A 19,362-nucleotide genomic window follows, 5' to 3' on the forward strand; every position below is an offset into this window, starting at 1 on the left:
AAATAGATGATAATGACACGTTTTAATACAAAGAAAAAGTACCTGTTGTAACGAAAACTCTAATAAGTTTTGTTAAGGAACGTTTTACGTATTGCACTGACTGACCCTCACAACTACAAAGAAGTGTACAATTCAGACCTGATCTGATGCATCGACAGCGTGTACTCATCTCTTTGCACTTGCATCATATAAGTTCCTGTAATTTCTCCATCATTATTTTGGGGTGTGCATACCAATCAAGTTCAAACTCTTCATCGATTTTTTTCCCATCCCCACTGACATGGATTCAAGAGCTGAAAATTTTGCTGAAGACATTTTGTCCATAGTAAATACTGCAATATCGCTTTCTGAAGGTGATGCAGAAGAACGTTGCTAGATGGTGGAATATATTCAAATGGTCTGTTTTGCTGCATGAAGAAAATTCTCCTATCCTCATTTACGTTTCCCACTAAGCTTGATAAATGATACGTCAGGACGACGAAGCGCTGAATAAGTAGGAAATGCTCATCGTCTTCATTGATCCTCTTGAGTACTTTAGTATAGTACAAAAGAAACTTTGTCAACATTTCTAAACGCCATCCACATTTTCCATGCAGTACCTAGTTTTACCAATACTGGCAAAATTAGACTCTGAAAAACTATAAAGAACTTTCCAATATATCTTTCCAATGATGGAAATCTATGCTCATCGTCTTCATTGATGCTCTCGGGTACTTTAGTATAGTATAAAAGAAAAGTTGTCAACATTTCTGAATGCCCTCCACATTTTCTCGTCTACATGATCTCGTTTACATGAGTCGAACCTTTGGCAACTCATGCAAAGCCATGGGAAAAAGGCAGAAGATCTGGAACACCTTGTGGAACTATACGGTGCGAAACGTGGATGGGAAGATACCGCAGATATTTTCCACTTCTATACTCCACCCATAGCTCTTCAGTTTCGGAACTTGGAATATAGCAATCACTACATCATCACTATCAACAGTTTTCACGGTGATTTTTACATAACCCGAGTATTCTATTGCATGCTGCTCATAAACTCGCATCGGCTTCTTCTTGGGATAAGAGAGACATGGTTTCAAAATTGTTCTTCACTAAAGCAATTAGTGCCTTTGTAGGTGCATAAACCTGCTTCCCATTTGGTAGATCCACCTTCATGAGATTTTCTGCCAAAAACTCGAAAAGCTCTTTTTTATTTTTGTCTTTCCCAAGAAATTTAGTAAATACTTTGGTATCAACACATTGGATTTGATACTTATTTTTGGTTCAGATCCTCTAGATTGTCTCGTCTTGCTTTTCAAACTTCCTTTTGAATACCGGTCAAAAACTAAATCTACCCTATGAACACTTTTTAGTCTCATTAATATGTACGGCTTCACAATCTGATCGCAATATTGTTGGACAATTCGAGTAGACTGAGGAACAAGCATGTTATTCAGTGCAGCCCCATCAATGAACAATTTGGTTCCAGAATAGCCGTCAAAACCAGTCCAGTAGATTGGACGATACAAGATACTACGTCGGACTTTTTTTCTTGGTTTCCTAAATTTGCTAAGGTTGGATATAGAATGTGGACACGAGCTGTTTTAATGGGAAAAATTCTTTTACATCCATTTGAATTGCTTGGCAGGCAACATATAGCTTAGCAAAAAGAGTGCCGCCCCTCCTCAAATCAACAATGTTTTGCTTGTCTTTGGACTAAACAGAAATATTTTTCTGCTCATCAAGAGGAGATTGTTTCTTTTAATATCATCATGTATGGATAATTTTCCTAACACTAAGTGATCTTCTACAAATGTATTGAATTGACTTGCGCTAAATGGCGCTTTCTTCCGAGCGAATAATTTTGTTGCTATTTACTGTTGTTAAATTTTCATCTTCGAAAGGATTCCCGTGTTCTTCAAATGTTTCAACTAGGCTGGAAACATGAGTTTCATACCGAATACAAAAGCTTCTAGTATCTTCATGTATCTAGTATCTAGCTTTTCAGTAGTGACGTCAGACTTCAGGCTCTGATTTTCTTCAAAGTTCCCAATCATGTGCACAACTTCTGGTCCAGCAGCTCCGGTATTGCAGTATTGTATTAATGACGCATCATGACTTACACATGATAGATTAGTTGGTAATATTTAAATGAATTTGTTTTTTGCTCCTGAAAATTGTTGTGTGCCATCCTGGAAAATTTCCTCTCAGTTTTGGAGTCAGATATATTTTTCCTATGAAACTCCTGGAATATAGCTGGATGCAACTCTGGTAACTGCTTCAAATTGAACAGAAATACTGAAGGCCATCGGACATAATTTGTATAATCAAGAGCAAACATCCATGGACATATGGTTGTCAAGAGTGACAGTAAAACCTGAGAAATTTCTTTGACGAATAGTACGCACCAGATTTAAAAGTATACATTCTAGCTCCATGGTGATCGTCCAGTTTTGAACTGAGGCGATTCTTCTGATCTTCGCTTAACCCAGTCTGTAAATGTTTTGTCTATATCTCTTTTCGATTTTGATACGCTTTCTCTAACAGAACTTGGGGAGTGGTTACTGGTTACTGCAAAATCGTGAGCGTACCGACTCTTCACATGTGAAACTTTTAGTGTTCCTTCTGCTCCTCCCGATGTTGTAACATGAGCTTCTACTAGGAGTTCAGTTCATTCACTTCCTCCAAGCCTAGTGTTGCAGATGAAACCGCCATTTCTATGTGGAGACTACCTGACATGACCAACATTTTATTATCGCCATACTCATTCGGCATAGCCACTGAACAGATTTTAGCATAGCTTAAATGGGACTTAGATCACAAACACTCAATTCATTAAATATTTTACTTTTTCAAAAGTACATTGAAGAAATGATTGCAAGCTGCATGGCCTGATTATAGCACAGGCCAACTAGGCCTGGGCCTGGGGGCCCATCTTCCTCTGGGGCCTCAAATTTCCCAAATAATTATGCATAATAATTAAAAAAAATAATAATAACTTAATAATTGCAAAAAACTTCCTTAAAGGATAATTTTTATTCATTCTGCTTTTAGCGAATTCACCATGTCACAACTATGAAGGAATTCATAAATGCACATGGTTAATGATTTACGTAATTCTGGGGTAGACAAAGAGACCCCAAAAATGAATTCCCATGGGGGCCAAACCTGTAACCACCATTGAGAAGGAATGCTAATAGAGGGAGCCATAGCAAATGTCTCAGCGAAATAAGATTGGGACCAAATGTTTCCCAGGTCAGGTGACTTGTTGGGCTGGGAAGTTGTCGCGTTTTGGCACGCAATTGCTCTTTTGGCATTAAATATTTTTCAGACGACGCGACGGCGCTTATTATGAAGTCGGGGCTACAAATCAGAGCATCTCTGGCTCCAACTCCTTTACCGCATAATAATAAACAAATAAACAAATAACGAATACAAATACAGACCTATCATTCAAACTCCCTCTCCCCACTTCTTTCCGGATTTTAAAATATAATGTAATTGCTTTTTTCATGCATTTTGATGTTTATTCCCAGAAATGATGGGCATGTACAAATAGTTTAAAGTGTTCTGTTATTGACTGAAAATTTATGGATTCATATGTATTGTAATCAATGTTTTGAAATGATTTCATACGCAGACATACTAGTATTTAAATTGAAGCATAAAAATAGCAAATCTTTATTCTTGCGCATCTGCTGTTCACAGGAGCTTAGTGAGAAGATACTCGCCAACAAAGCAAATGTACACAAAATGCTTAAGAGCCCTTAAAATAATTACTAGTTAAGTAAAAAGTGTTTTTATAGAACTAAAATGTTATTTGCACTCAAGATATACAATGTTTTATAACTTTTATAGGTAAAATAAGTACAAAAATTTAAAAATTATAGGCAACTGTGGAATATGTTAGGGTTTGACCGATGGCATTTTTTGACCGATGGGCCGATGCCGATTGTTGGCCGATTGTTTTTCTCCAAATGGCCGATGGCCGATCGCCGATGCCGTTGGACGATGGCAAAAAAAAAAAAAAAAAAAAAAAATCAGAAATAAATTGCTCAGGGATTTAAATTATCATTTATTCATTACACCTTACTTCCTTTCTATGAATAGGGAATTGTAATTTAAAAAAAAAAAAACAGATTTCGACCTAAATTTCTGCTTTACGATCATCCAATTTAAACTTCACAAGTTTTTTTGGTACATTTGTAAATGTATATGTACCTAAGAACATATAGATGACCGAAATATCCATTTTGAACACCTCCTCAGTTAATTATCGCAAGTTCTCTTATGATGTCTTCCTGCACGTAAACTTGCGTCTGTCAAAAACGTTATGAAATAGTAAGTTGAAAATTCATACGTACGTAGTATGATCTAAAAGTTCGAGGACAAGCTGTATAAAACCTTACCCTGAATAGTTCACATTACCGAAGCACATCTATCTACAAAACAGTCACCTTGAACGACTGTGCACTTCTGCCAATGTTCATATAGCTTTTAGAAGCACTCCTGGCAGCCATTTTTCGCAACCTCCTGTAAGGATTCTTGCGCTGCTGCTTTAAGTTCATTGTGGGGAAGAAGGCAACACGTTGAGGATGCACGGTTCGATTGGTCAAATAACACAATGTTTGTCGGACTTAGCTCCGTGTGACTTTTACCTGTTTCCAGCAAAAAAACATTTGCATGGATGCCGCTTTCTTCCGTCAGGAGAAAATAAAGCTGCATCACAGAATGTCCCTGAACTTTTAGATCGTACTACGTACAATCTGTATAGGGTGTATTTATGCTTCTCCTTTTTTGACTGCTGTATGATGAAAGAGAAAGAAATCAACATCAAAAAAAGAAAGAAAGATAACCAATTGATTTTTTTTTAAATTGAACACATAACTAAGATTTCCTTAATGATGTAATAATGTATGGATTTAGGTACACTAAGTTAAAAAAATTAAATTATGTTGTTTAATCATTCAAAAAAAATAAATAAAAATTAAAAATTAAATGAAATAGAAATAAAAATATGAAATCGTCAACAAATTACGCAATTAAAGTGGAAAGATTGCACGTAGACATTTTTTAGTCATCATATTAAACAAAAAGGGTAACAGATAAATTATAATATTTAATCATAATAGGAATATTTTTATACTTATTTGAAATTTATGAATAGAAAAGTTTGCATTTTTCATAAAAGCTATAACAGTGACATAACTTTTTTGCTGAAAAAAGAAATAGCCATGGAAAAAACAAGGTTCTTAATACGCAGCTACAATAAACAAACTCGATATTTATACTAAGTTAATAATTACTGAATACATATACTACTTGGTCTGATGTTTGCACACATAATATGGAACAATTTGGTTGTTTAATCTTTTATGAAGCCCTATAAAAAGGTTCTAATTAAATTTTTCAGTTTAACAATAATTTTCTGAAACCTTGAAACTTTTCGATATTATATTATTAAAAATATGATGAAAACAAAAATAATTTATTTATTGATTTTATAAAAATACATAAAAATAGTTACTTAGAATAGAAAAAAATTGATCGCTTTAAATGATGCAAAAAAGATAGCGCATTACGAAATATAGGTGAAACAAGTATGAGAAATACAACGCAAAATGGCATTTCTTGAGCAAAATAAATAATCGCTAAATATTTAAAAAATGCTTGAAACGACAAGGGAGGGGGGAGTCACCCTCTGATTTTGGAGTAATTTGTACATTAAACGTTGGCCCCACACACAATTTCGGCCACATTTTTTTAGTACAGAACCGCTACCACCAACTCGTCGGAAGGGTTTCTAAACCTACTACAACACTTCCGAAGAAAAAATTCAGAACTCTCTTTGATTTCCGAATTATGTCACTATTCAAAACGTCTTTAATCAATTTCTTACATTAATGTTCTAATTTTTTGCTAAACAATAGATAAAGTTTGAAAAAAATAATCTAATTTTATGAATGGCGTTAGTTTTAAACAACTCAGAGGTACAACTAGAGTTTAATTTCAGAAATAGAAGGAAGGGGAGGGGGGTGCGCAAGTGTTCTCGGAAATACAAAATATAGTCGTAAAAAATTGAATTCAAAATAATCATAAACATTGAGCAGAAAAACCCTTTTAAAGCACCCGAGTTTGTTTTGACGTGCAGTGGCGGATTTAAAATATAGCAAATGTTGCAATTGCGCGAGAGACCCCATAACCATAGGGGCTCCGTAGGAGTTACAAAAATGCTTATGATAAATGTTTTACAACTTCCGTGATAGAGAAAAAGGGCCCCAAAACGTATTTCGACGGGCCCCAAACTTGTAACTCCGCCGAAGCGATGCAGAAAAGACTGCATTGCTGTGATTCACATTTCAAATATCAAAAAATTAAAAATTACCTTCGGTTCAAAGGGAATCTAACAAAATATCACAAAAATGGTTTCGCCATCTCACATTTGTTTCCAAATTTGTCTCCAATCCAGCAATATATCACCAAATGATCGCCTAGTCTGAGACACTATATTAGTTTTGCATTGAAATAAGTAATTAATAGCCACAAAAAATGAGTAAATAGGCTTTTAGAACACCCAATCGAAAACAAAAAGGGAAGTGTACAACTGGATTGTACGCACGCGAAATTTTAACCTTCTACAGCTTACCATTTTTGAGTTATGACTTCTTATGAGAGATACATACGTATATCCAGCCGCAAAAGAACAACACAATAATTAATTTGTTAGGTACCTGAATGCAGTATTAAAAATTCTTTCAGGGGTGATTAAAACAGAAATTCATTCTGAAATTTAAGTAAACAATTTTATATGAAAACAATAATACTCTTTACTTTGTATTAAAAGTAAAACAGCAAAGGTCCTTTTTTTCCCCAAAACATCGGCTAATTTCATCGGCTTTTCGATGTTTTTAAGGCCGATGGGCCGATGTTTCATGCAAGTTAGCATCGGCCGCCGATGTCGATGCCGATGGCTAAATTGTCGAACCATCGGCACCGATGCATCGGTCGAGTCCTAGAATATGTACTCGTTGAATGCATATAAATGCTATTTTTTCTTTATTTAGAAATAAAAAACATTCGTACATGCTAGGGAAAAGTTACTGGACCTCCTGGTGTGGCTTTTTTCTCACAGTTTACAATGCTAGAATACTGCACTATTACTATAAATCTAACTAGTCGACCCGTGCGGAACTCCGCACTGTACTTCGAATCGTTTCATAAGGCATTTCGCTCTCTAAAAATTTCAAAGAAAGAATATTATGAAGAAAAACCGAAAAAAGTAAACGGAAAAAAGTAAGCGCACAAGAGAAGGCATGTAATTTGAAGACATCAGTAACAACATCGTTAATACAACGTTGTGATAATTTGATCATCGCTCCCCTTTTGGTTGTACGTATTTTCAATGCAAATATAAATATCATTAAAAGTGTGGCTGAGTGACACGTGAAAAATCAGTAATTTTGCATGTGAAAAAACAGGTTGTGGCAAATACAGTCCTGTCCATGTGAGCATCTGACGGAAAAAAAAGAAACATTAAAGAGATATTTAGTGACACGGATTTGAACTGGTGCCATTCTGATTAACAGTACGACGCTATAACAAACCTAACAACTGTGTCTTCCTTTTCAAATGCTATTCATTGAAGGAATGCGTATCGTAATAAAAAACAGCAAAAAAGTTTTTGCCGAAAAAGAAAATAAGATCATTCGTCTATGTTTTGTCATTAGCCAGCATGATACGATTCAAAATTATTCGTAAAACATGGAATTTGATTAAAGAATGAGGAAAATCTCACGTAGCGATTGAAACAAACATTCTAGAGAAGTAATAAATTCTGTTGAAAAAATAAGTGTTTTTAGTTTTGAATATTCAACAATTTCCCATAGCAGGCTTCTTTAACCTGTATGGCTTAAAAGCCCGCACTTGTTTTTCTTTTAATCGAACGCTTAAAATTCAAAACCAAAACCAGTTGAACTGAGTCCGTTTTTTAAGTGTAATTTTTCGACAAAAAATTTTTTTTTTCTGCCGAAAGCAGAGAAGTAGAAAATGATTTCTTACTAATGAAGTTGATAATAATTTTAATGTTTTATATCGTATTGGAGTAAATAATTATAGATTTACTGGTTGAAACTCGTAGTTTTAATTTGGCGTAGTATTTTTTCATTTGTACAAAAGTTCGAACACTGCTATTAGAAAAATCTACATTTCAGCATACAATGCATGTTTTTCTGCACAAAAAGGATTCCCTTGAGGTATATCTAATACTTTTTTTTAATGCTTACATTATGCTCAGTGGTCTGGACGGAATCAAAGTTAAAAAAAAAGGGAAGAATACCCTTCGATTAGCAGTCAACTTATCTGAATGATAACTGTAGCCTGCATAAAGGAGTCGAAACACCAAATAGCATTCCCACTGCATTTATTTTATTACATGTGTTATCTGTTGTATGTTGAGTACATGTAATGCGTAATATTACTGTAAATTTGCTATTATGTCGGACAGCCTGAACATGCCCGAAGTTCAGACAGTTTATAGCCGAACGCTCTACGGAAAAAAAACCCCACAGGTAATTTTAAATTTTTTTCTTGCCGAGAAGTGTTTCTATTTTTAAAAATTTTTACAATTTGTTATCGCAGGCTGTTTGAACCGTTATGACTTAGATGGCAGCACGTGTTCATCATTTAACAGAACGGTTAAAATACAAAATAATTTGAACTAAGTTCTTTTTTAAGCGTAGCTTTTCAAATGTAGTAAAAATGTGATACGCTATTTGTTTTTTTGCAAAAAGAAGAAAAATATATATATTACCCTTTAAATTGAGGTAGTATTTTTTTTATTTGTACAAAGAGTCAAAAACTCATTAGAAGAATCTATATTTCAACATACAATTTATTATATTTTACTGAACAAAAAACAATTCCAATGTAGTCCGAAATCTTAAACCTGATACTTATATTTTCGTTTACATTATGCTTTAATTTTCTTCCGGAGCCAAAGCTTAAAAAAAATCAATATAGCTCCGTGCTGCATCAAGTTTTCATAACAGCTAGGAGCATTTCTACCTCATGTATTCCTTCATATTTGTTATTCACTGTTCATGTAATGCGCGATATTTTTCTAATTTTTTGATGCAGATTGTCCGGACGTGGGCCCGAACACGCATTCTCCTGGTTACCAGTCGAACGCTCTGCCGATCAAGCTATTCAGCTCTGTCGGTAACAGTGCAAGTTAAAGTTATAAATTTAACCGAAAACCTCATTCTGGTTCTTTAAAACAGGTTTTTTTGCCCGAAAAAAACAATTTTTAGTGGGTCTATTTTTCGTCAATAGCCTGCACGATAAGCTTTAAAATAAGGTGTAAATCAAAGAAATCGATCAAGAATTGAGGAAAATCTCGCGTAGAAACCAAAAACAGGCTACAGAAATAATATATAAGGATTTTTCTCTTCTACAGTTAATGGTTGTTATCATGCATGGCTTCAGCTAGTGAAAACTTCTTCAGCGGTTAGGATCAACTCGAAATTGCTCTCCAGGTCACATGGTACTACTGTTGCCGTATTGGGATAGTAGGGTTGCACTCTCTCCATCTATTCCTTCTCAATGGTAACCACCGTATCTCGCTATAGAGTCTTCAGGGTGCCACCAAATTATTGTGGGCCTACGGCCTCACTCTTAGTTAGTCGGGCCCTTGCAAGCTGTGTTAGTATTTTGAGGTCACACGGAACAAATGAATGAGAAATATTTATTCTAAAAAATATTACGAGTTTTTAATATGTTTTACTTATTGAAAAGGACGTAAAGAAATGAATATAAGCTATGTATATGATAATTTTAAATGCTAAATGGAATGAACAATCGAAGTTATCGATTTCAAACCGTAATATAATTATATGACTCACCTTTATTTGATATTATTTGCTTTAACCAGTGAAATATTCAGTTATTGAAAATTATATCTGAATAATAAATATATCACTATGGAATTATTGCTGATAATAACAGAACTGGAAATAAACGAGCTAGGCGGACTGCAATCCAAAGTTACAGCTTGTTGTGGGAAAAAATTGAGTAGTCGTTCTGATTCTTACCGCTAGACGGCAGAGAATTATTATGTGACAATACATGCGTATTTAATCCGGTTAGGAATTTTTATTTAAAAGTTTCAGTGCGGGTTAGATGTGGAGGAACTGTTGGAACAGTTCAATATGAATGACCCTGTCCCCCACTTTCCCGCCCCATGTAGTTACGTTATTGCAGTGAAATTTTTAAAAATATTTACTAGGGGGGGGGGGAACAAATGCATATTTTTATACTTTATATTAGAGCTTTTATTTAGTGTACCTATTTTTTACAGAAGAATGATTTCTAATGGCGTTTTGAGCAGTTAAACGAAACTTTTCACCTTTTCACGACGGCCATTTTGATAACGGAAATTTTAATAACTTTAAAACTACTTGTCTTAGGAGGAAAAATCAATCTCTGCTAAATAGCTCTTTTAAAGCTCTTTCAGATGATACACGTTAATATTGCAATATAAAGATCTGTAATGTAATTCTAAGCAGTTAAACGTACGTACTTACCTTTCCAGGCGGTCATTTTGATGACGTTAATTGTAATAACTCTTACACTATTTGTGATTGAAAAAAAAGTCAATCAGTATTAAATAGCTCTTTAAAGCGCATTTAAATGTTATACTTTAATATCACAGTATTAAGATCCATAATGGAGTACTAAGCAGTTAAACAAATGTACTTTTCTTAATAAGGCAGCCATTTTGATGACATCATCACAGGGGGTTCATGACCTCTGATCAAATGCCTCCCGGTGGATTTTTGTTCCTATATATGTACATAAGCACTGTGCAAAGTTTCAGACTGGTATCCGGAAGTGAAATGTTTTGGGTATTTTTGTCACAAACTCCACGGACTATAAGCATTTCAACTGTTATTGAAGAAATGCTGTAAGAGATGAATGGGAAATTATTACTGTAATAGCTTAAACTCTCTTAACAGTATAGGGACGAGGTGAAATACTTTGCTTCTCACGTGTAACCAGACTTAGGTAAAGTGAAAAGCTTTATGCGAATACAAATCTTAACTGAAAAATTTTCTGCAAATAATTATTTTGCCTAACTCACCCTTGAGTAAAGAATTGAATTTATTCAAATATGAAAGAGACAAAAAAAAACTACTTTAAATCATTTAATTTTTTTTACAATAACATATAGTTTTCTTATTTTTCTCCAACTGAAGAAAACTGCCAAAATTATTATTTTTTTCGCACATGTGCTTTAAAAGGCTTTTGGAGAAAGGCTTTAACAGAAATAAACTGGGATTTTTAAAAAAATTCCCTTTAAAATAAATTAAATAACATTAGCAGTTTGAAAAAACTTTCTGCAGAGGCAAAAATTTTCTGTAAATGCTGGTCGCTCATTCGTCTATGCAAGATTGCGTGTAACCACAATTGATCTTTCTTTAAACTTCAAGAGATTACAATCTTCAGTGAGACTTCTGTTCTCTATCACGATCAACCAGTTATAAGGGCAGTCGATTAAGTGCTTTAAATGTATTTGAAATATACTTCTTTCCCATACAGATAGTTTTATGTTGCTTGTTCAAGGTTGGGTTCACTCAAAACTGTATTTCTTCTTGCTGCTGCCAGGGGGACTAAAAACATTATTTAGCAGCAAATTTTGAGTTAAATTTCTGGAATAGAAAATTTTAAGTCATTTAGCTTTAAAATTTTTAGACTACTTTTCTAAACCTGGAAATACATTTCCTTTGTGTTTGAGCTGTGGATAAGGAGAACAAAATATGCAATAAGCTTCTGTGAAATATAAACAAAAGATTTGTCTATGTTTACTACAAACAAGACTTTTTTTTAAATTTCAAGGCCTGTAAATAATTTTTAAAAAATTAACACGGATAGTGACCAAAATGTGCAAGCCTACTTCTTTCTTTATGATGCAGTTTTATTGATGGTTTTTAAATAGTTCGTTCCATAAGTTCATGTCCACCTACAGTAGACCCTCGTTTTACTCGGGTTTATTTTACGCGGCTTCGATTATACACTATTTAAGATTTGACACCTTTATTTTATTTTACGCAGATGAGTTTCGGTCTTAGGCGAATGCGGCAATGCAAACAGATAAAATTTTCCCCTCGTTCAAAATCCAAACTCCAAAAGATTGCAGATTACGTGTGATCAACTGCATTTTGGCGTGCTAATAATCAAGCTTAGGCCACTGGAGACATTTTATGTGATTGGTTCTAGAGCTCTTTCCAAAAGTAAAGTTATTAAACTCATGCAGTTCAAAACTCACAGGAAGAACTCTTAGGAGTGACAAAGGAGGACAAAACCAACGAGGATACCAACGTCGGTGAGGCACAACCAAAAACATTCACATTGAAAATTTTGAGCCATTCTTAGACAATAGAAAGTGAAAAGCATTCTTGCATTTTTTGATGTCTTGGGGAAAGCAAAACCTACAAAGGCAGCGCAACGCTTTTCTTTCGAAGCATCACGTAAAAGGTTGTCCCACAAGATGTGCAAAAGATAATGATAGATTTGAGACAAGAGAGCGGTGTGAATGCAATTTTTACTCTCATTTAGATACAATTCATTCATTTGATTATCCAAAAGATATGTTGTATTGAAAAGCACACGGGCAATGCCGAGTAGTAAGCTAGTCATATATGAAAAGAAAGGCATTGATTTTGAATATTGGAGGCAGTGCTACTGAGGATGTGGGTTTTAGTGCAGAATTTTTAGTGCAAGTTGATGGCAAGCAGACATCAATGCTTCAGAGGTATTTTAGCAATAATTAGTTTGATTTCTCATTTTTGTCTGAAATATTTTTTTGTTTTGATTATCTAATGTTTTACCTGTATTTTGAATGCTTGTACGCAAACTTTTAGGCCACATACATAGACAGACTTTTGTTTTAATGGAAAAGAAATATTTTTCTTCAAAATTCGTAGTTATTGTTTATTAACATGATAAAAATTTTGCTGGAATGTATTCAGAGAATATTAATGATAGTGAATCAAAAGTTTCAGTGCATTCAACTGCAGCAATAGGTTTTTTATGAATTTTTCAATAAAATTAGGCTTAACTACAAAAATCGCCTGTGCCCGTCCGCATGGATTCCTTCGGAGCGGCAGGCCTGGGAAAGCGCTTTTTCCTCTTTCTGCTGGTCCTGAACATGTTAAGTGAAAAGGGTTGAACTGCAATCGAGAAAGTGTCCTGAATCTCAAGTACTTTTTTGGAAGTTTTTGTGTCACAAAAAATTCAGATCCTCCAACTTTGAACATTGTTGTCTGTGCAGAATTGCTCAACTTGAAGCTAGCATAAATCGTACTTATTTCTATGGAACTCAAAAAACCTTCTAAAACTTCTATTTAGGGTGATTGTTCGATGCACATCCGCCATGCTGAAATTTTTGCTAGCAGTCAAAGTTTCAAAATCCAGATTTTTTTCTTTCTTTCTTTTTTTTTTGTTGCAAAATTGATCATTTTTTGTCACATTTTGGGAATCTCAATTTTTAGAAAAAACGACCATTGTTGAAACCCTGATACCTACATACATACAAGTACACAAGCTTTATGCTGATTAAGAAATTACATAATGTTTTATCTTGTAAAAAGTTCTATTAAGAATAAAGAGACACGATTTTGGAAGAAACATAGTTTAGATATTTGAAGAAACACATTTTGGAATCAATACTAACAATAGGGAAATGTTGGAATTAGACGCTTTTTTCATGCTTTTATTTAAGGGGAAACCAAATGAGCAAGTTTGTACAGTACAGCTAACATACAATAGATGACAAAAATGTAAAAAGGTGCAAAATGAAAAATTGTGGGTAGGTATTTGGCAGTTACTGCCAATACCTACCCACGGCAATATACGTCTATGTTTTTAGAAATGGAGTGAATTCTACTGAAGTTGATTTCTATTGATATTCCAGATTACAGAAGCTAAGTAAAAATGGTGTAGCTGCAATTATGGATTACATAGCCACACTTGACTCACTATTGGTAGAACCTGCTCCTGTTCTTCCTATTGTGCAGAAAAGCAGCGTTTTGGGTATGTGTTTTTAAACCTCGGTTTCTACTAATACATAGTAAATGCTCTTGTATGTAGCTCCTATCACATAACCGAAGAGCCCATATATAACCAGTATTTTCCCAATATTTCTAATCCCTCAAAAAGAAACCACAGACAGTTTTCTAATCTCATTACATACTTAGCCCTGAGTTTTCTCTTTTTTTGAATATTTACTATTTTTATAAAAGGAAGAAAAAAGAAGCAAAGAGTCGGGAAAAGTGAAATCCAGTAAAGCAACCTCGTGCAAGACATGCAGAATATCTTACCTGGTCTAGAGGCTTTTTGAGTTCTAGGAGATACTGTCTCTTTTTGTTCCTTGTTGAAAATCGTATGAATCTCTTGAATTTAGCAAAGAAACTGTTAACCATGAACTTTTTTTTGGCTATTGCTTTTTTTTTTATTTGCCATTTTTGATGTGGCAAAAGAGATGTTGAATTTCTAAAGGTGGATCAAGTTGCTAGAAATCATATTTATTGCAAGAATTAGTTAACAATGAATTGGGGATATACTCACTAAAATATGCTTAACAGCAACAACAAAAACCAAAACCACACAACATCACAAATTTGGACTGTAAGAGCAAAATTTCTGTAGCAACTGTTTGGGAGTAGGCTCCCTTGGCTAATGCTGATTTGTTATAATCATCGTTCTGGCACCAACATCCCGCCAGGTCTTGAAATATCATTTCAAAGCATAATCAATACAAATTTTCAGAAATTAAATGCAAACTTAAATTACATTACATACCTATATTTTTTATATGACATAACATTTTAATTATACATTAGGCAAAACAGCAAATTTTGAAATAGATCTTTCAACCATATTCTCAGTAGATAGTTTTGTTTCAACAACATGAATTTTTTTAAGCATTACCCAGGGTTGTTTGATTTAAAACATGGTTTAAACCAATTGTTTGTTTTTTTTAAAAACCATGCGGTTTTTTGAAATATTGTTTTTTTTTTTTTTCAAAAAAAAAAAAAAAAAAAAAAGCCAAAAAAAATCTATTTCACAGGTTTACATTGATTTCCCCATACATATTGAAAAATGTAAAATTTCATTTATGCTAAATTCCTAGCTAAGTTGCAGAGATAAATACTAAAACTGCAAAGTTGCTTCTTCAAAATGTATTACAAGTTTTAATCGAAAAAAAAAAAAAAATAATATAATTTTTATTTCATATATATGCCATAAAGCAGATTTCAGTCAACTTCCATCATTATGCTTAATTTGCTTGATTAGTTAAGATTTACTAAGGATTGAATCTTTTATTGTAAATGCAATCCATTATATTGCTCACTCCTGTTGCAGGGGTGTGACATTTTTGCCCATTTATTTGCACTTTCCTGGAATTTTAACTTTGACTTGTAAAGTAATCAGCAGTCTAACTTAATTGTTTGCACCTAAAAATTAAGATTTGTTCTGCAGGTGAACACAAATAATATTTTTTGAATCAAATTTTTAAAAAAAGTTTATACTTCATATTATGATACATAATAGTTCCTTATATTATAATGTAGGAAGATTAAAAGACAAATTTTTAAATTCCAAGAAAAAATGCAAATGTATGTGTATAAATCTTCACATATAAACTACACTCTCCTTCGGTGTTTTTTTTTTTTGGATTCTGTGTGCTCAAAAGATTTTGATTGGCTATACACCTATGCTGCTTTATGACTATTGGGTGCTGATAATTCTTAGTTTTTTCCCCCCTTTTGTTCATTGGAATTGGGATTTTGGTATTTGATTTGCCTTAGCTAACCTGTGCAGTTTGTTTACAAAAGTTACGTACTCATATTGTTTTAAAAAGAATGTCTAATTCTGGTAGAAAAAAAGACCTAATTTGGCATTCATTTGATGAAATCAAAAATGAAGCCAGAAAAGGATTAAGAGCTAAGTGTAAAAACTGGTCGTGAGATGGAAGGGCAAGTTAAAAATATAACTTTTACCTTTATTCGATAATTATTCATATTATGTTGGTTTTATAAAGTTTTTTCTTGGATCTTCATTTTATATTTTATCTTAACCCGCATCACAACCACTTCTTGAAGTATTTCGTATCATAAAGGATCTATATATACCAGGGCTGGCAAGTTTCTGCCGGGGCGGTTAAAACCACTGGTAGAAACCGGTTAAAACCGGCATGGCTAAAACCACTTTCTGCCACATTTTCGGCAGAAACTGGCAAAAACTCTCAAAATGACAAAAAAAAAAAAAAAAGCTATTGACAGACAGTAGAAAATGCATGGAAAAAATAATTAATTGTTAACCAAAGCACAGCTTAATTTATAATATTATCACAATTCAGAATCAAATGTTACATTGTTTGGACCCTGCAGTTGCTTCTTGGAAAAGGTGGTTCCAAAAATTTAAATAGTTTCTCAATTTAATATGCACGAATGAGAAACTTTTGAATATTCTTGCAACAGAAAAGCTAGCAGGCAATGCATCAAGGAACAAGCAATATTCATGAAACTTTCAAATAGTTTATTTTTTTAAACTGGTCCATCATGTAGTAACTAGGGTAGTGGTAAAAGTTTGACTGGAAAAATGAGTTTCGAGAAGTGGGGCCAGTTTGTTTTGCAAAGCTGTGATATTAGGTACAAAATCTAGATTAATATTGGGAAGTAAAATTTGACTTTCTTCTTGAAGAACATGATAATTTCAATCACAAGCAACTTAGATGAAGCTTATTTGCGAGCAAATTACAAACAGTAATGCCAGTTTAATTCTGTATGTCACTCCTCTATCCTAAGAACCCATATGATTTTCGTCCTTTGTTAGATTAATCCAAATATTACAAGCATCAGCAATTGAAAAGTTCCCTTTCTGAACTAAATCAAGGGCACTAGCATAACATTTTATTTTTTACAATGATGAAATGAAGTTTAATTTTTTAGTTTAAACAAATATCATTACTTTAGTTTTTTAAGACGATTTTAAGTTTTTGCCAGTTTCTGCCGGTTTTAACCGGTTATAACCAGTTTCTGCCACTGGCCCAGCAAAAACTAGTTTCTGCCGGCAGAAAGCCAACCCTGATATATACATGCATACTAATATGTTAATCAAGTCAAACATTTCAATCAATATTTCCCCGCAAAAAGGTATTTTAATTATTTAATTTAGTTACAAGATTTTGTTCTTATCTCTTTAATTAATCAAGAAATTAGGTATAATGTGACTATTGAATAACTGTTAATTACATGGAACCTTAATTACCTTCCAAAAATTGTTTTTCTGTCAAATAGTATTTAAACCAAAAAAAACCCGGTTTAAACCAAAAAAAAACCTGGTTTAAACAAAAAAAAATCCAGTTTTTTTGAAGAAAAAACGTTTTTTTTACCAACCCTGGCATTACCTACATTTATTATCCCCCCAACTATCCAATGTGCTATTGGAAGATTGTCTTCCTTTATTAGGACAACACTGTTGGGTTCCACATTTTGTTTCTCAAACTGCCATTTTGAACAATCTTGCAAACTTTTTAGATAATCTTGTTTCCAAAATTTCCATATATTGTGAACAATTTTTATATATATTTTTTAATTTATGGAGTCTATTATTTTCAACAGAGCATAGATATGGTTCAACAATGGCATTAACTGCTTTTTCTATGAGAAAAAGACCTGGTGTAAGAACATCAAAATTTTCAGCTTCTGCTGAAAGTGGAACAAGTGACCTTGAATTTAGAATTCCCTCTATTTGAGCATTTATAGTAAGAAATTCTTCAAGAGTTAAAGCTGATTTACCTATAGTATGTTTCAAGTGATGTTTAAGCTATTCAACTCCAGTCTCCTGAATTCCTCTGAAATTAGAAGATTTGGGAATGATTAATTTCCAATCTACCCCTTCAACAGAAATATAATAATTAGCTATTTCTCTTTCTGGGTGTATAAAAAAACTATAACATTTTCAACTCCTTTGAGACACCTTTAAAATTTGGGTATTCTCTGAAATGATTTTCGCACTTTTGCCATGATGTAAAAAACTGTTTTAAAGTAGCAATAAATGCTTCTGAAGATAAATCTGCTACAATCTCTAAATGTATAGAACAAGTTACAAAACAAACAAAAACAGCTATATAAATTTTTTAGGGTTCCTTTATGCTCATTTTTAGATTTTACAAAAAAAGGACCGACCTCGTTAGTCTATTCCAGTGTAATAAAAGGGGAATTCTTCTGTTACTTGTTCTTTGAGAAGTTGCCCATAACCGTCCATTAAGAAGTGCCCTTTTCATTGAGTTAAATTGCCCTTTTATCTGGTAGCACCCTGCCTCTGTTTTGGCCAAAGAGAAACATTACTACATGTCCGACTTACTATAATGAAATAAAAATCATCTACATTTTCCTGTTTTTTATTCTTCATTGCATGGTGAACTATTGTAAATTGTTGACTGCAAAAATTTGATTTATGTTTTACAGGATTGTTTATTCGACACATGCTGCTTGCTTTTGATAAGTTGTCCTTCAGTCTAGTGACAAAGCTCTGTACTAAAGTCCGTATTTATTATGATACTGCCTTTGGACAGTGTCTTGAAGAATGTAGTGATATTAGTATTGGAGACTCTCCTCTAGATGAAAAATTGGACGAGAGGTATTGAAGCACTTCTTAGAGATTTTTCATCAGTTTTTATCTGTTTATTTATGTTTTTAAAATTTTGATTATTTAAGTCAAGAAGGGGATATTAGGGATGACCCCTAATATTCCCTTCTTGACTTAAAGGGGGTTGTTGACCAGTAGACCCGCATTTTACGTGGGTTTATTTTACACAATTTAAGATTTGACATGTTTAGTTCATTTTACTCGGATGAGTTTCGGCTTTACGTAGATGCTGCAATGCAAACAGATAAAATCTTCCCGTATTTCAAAATCCAAACTCCTAAAGATTTCAGATTACATGCAATAAACTGCATTTTGGCATGCTAATAATTGAGCTTGAGCCACTGGAGACATTTCATGCGATTGGTTCCGGATCTCTTTCCAGAAATAAAGTTATTAAACTCACACGTTTTAGAACTCACTGGAAGAAGAGCTTTTAGGAGTGACAAAAGAGAACCAAAACAATGAGGATACCAACATTGATGACACAGAACGTTGACATCAAAAATTTTGAGCCATTCATTGACATGATCTTTCTGATTTGTTAGTGAAGGAAAATTCTGTCATGATCATGGATGCGTTATTGCTCTGAAAAGAACTACAGAGAAAAATTCTTGACTACCAAAACACTATCATAGCCTACTCCTTTTCATAAACACTAAATTAATTTGT

The 19,362-nt window shown here is 33.5% G+C and overlaps 1 protein-coding gene across 1 annotated transcript in view; it reads left to right on the forward strand.

Annotated features, from left to right (window-relative positions):
• LOC129234655 (anaphase-promoting complex subunit 5-like) overlaps window positions 1-19,362 on the forward strand; it is a 72,049-nt gene that overhangs the window by 14,359 nt on the left and 38,328 nt on the right. The window contains exons 4-5 of the mRNA XM_054868695.1: window positions 13,952-14,070; window positions 18,513-18,684. Coding sequence (XP_054724670.1) covers window positions 13,952-14,070; window positions 18,513-18,684 — 291 coding nt within the window. The remainder of the gene's footprint in view (window positions 1-13,951; window positions 14,071-18,512; window positions 18,685-19,362) is intronic.

Source organism: Uloborus diversus, chromosome 1 (genome assembly GCF_026930045.1).
Source record: "Uloborus diversus isolate 005 chromosome 1, Udiv.v.3.1, whole genome shotgun sequence".
In the NCBI taxonomy this organism is placed as follows: domain Eukaryota; kingdom Metazoa; phylum Arthropoda; class Arachnida; order Araneae; family Uloboridae; genus Uloborus; species Uloborus diversus.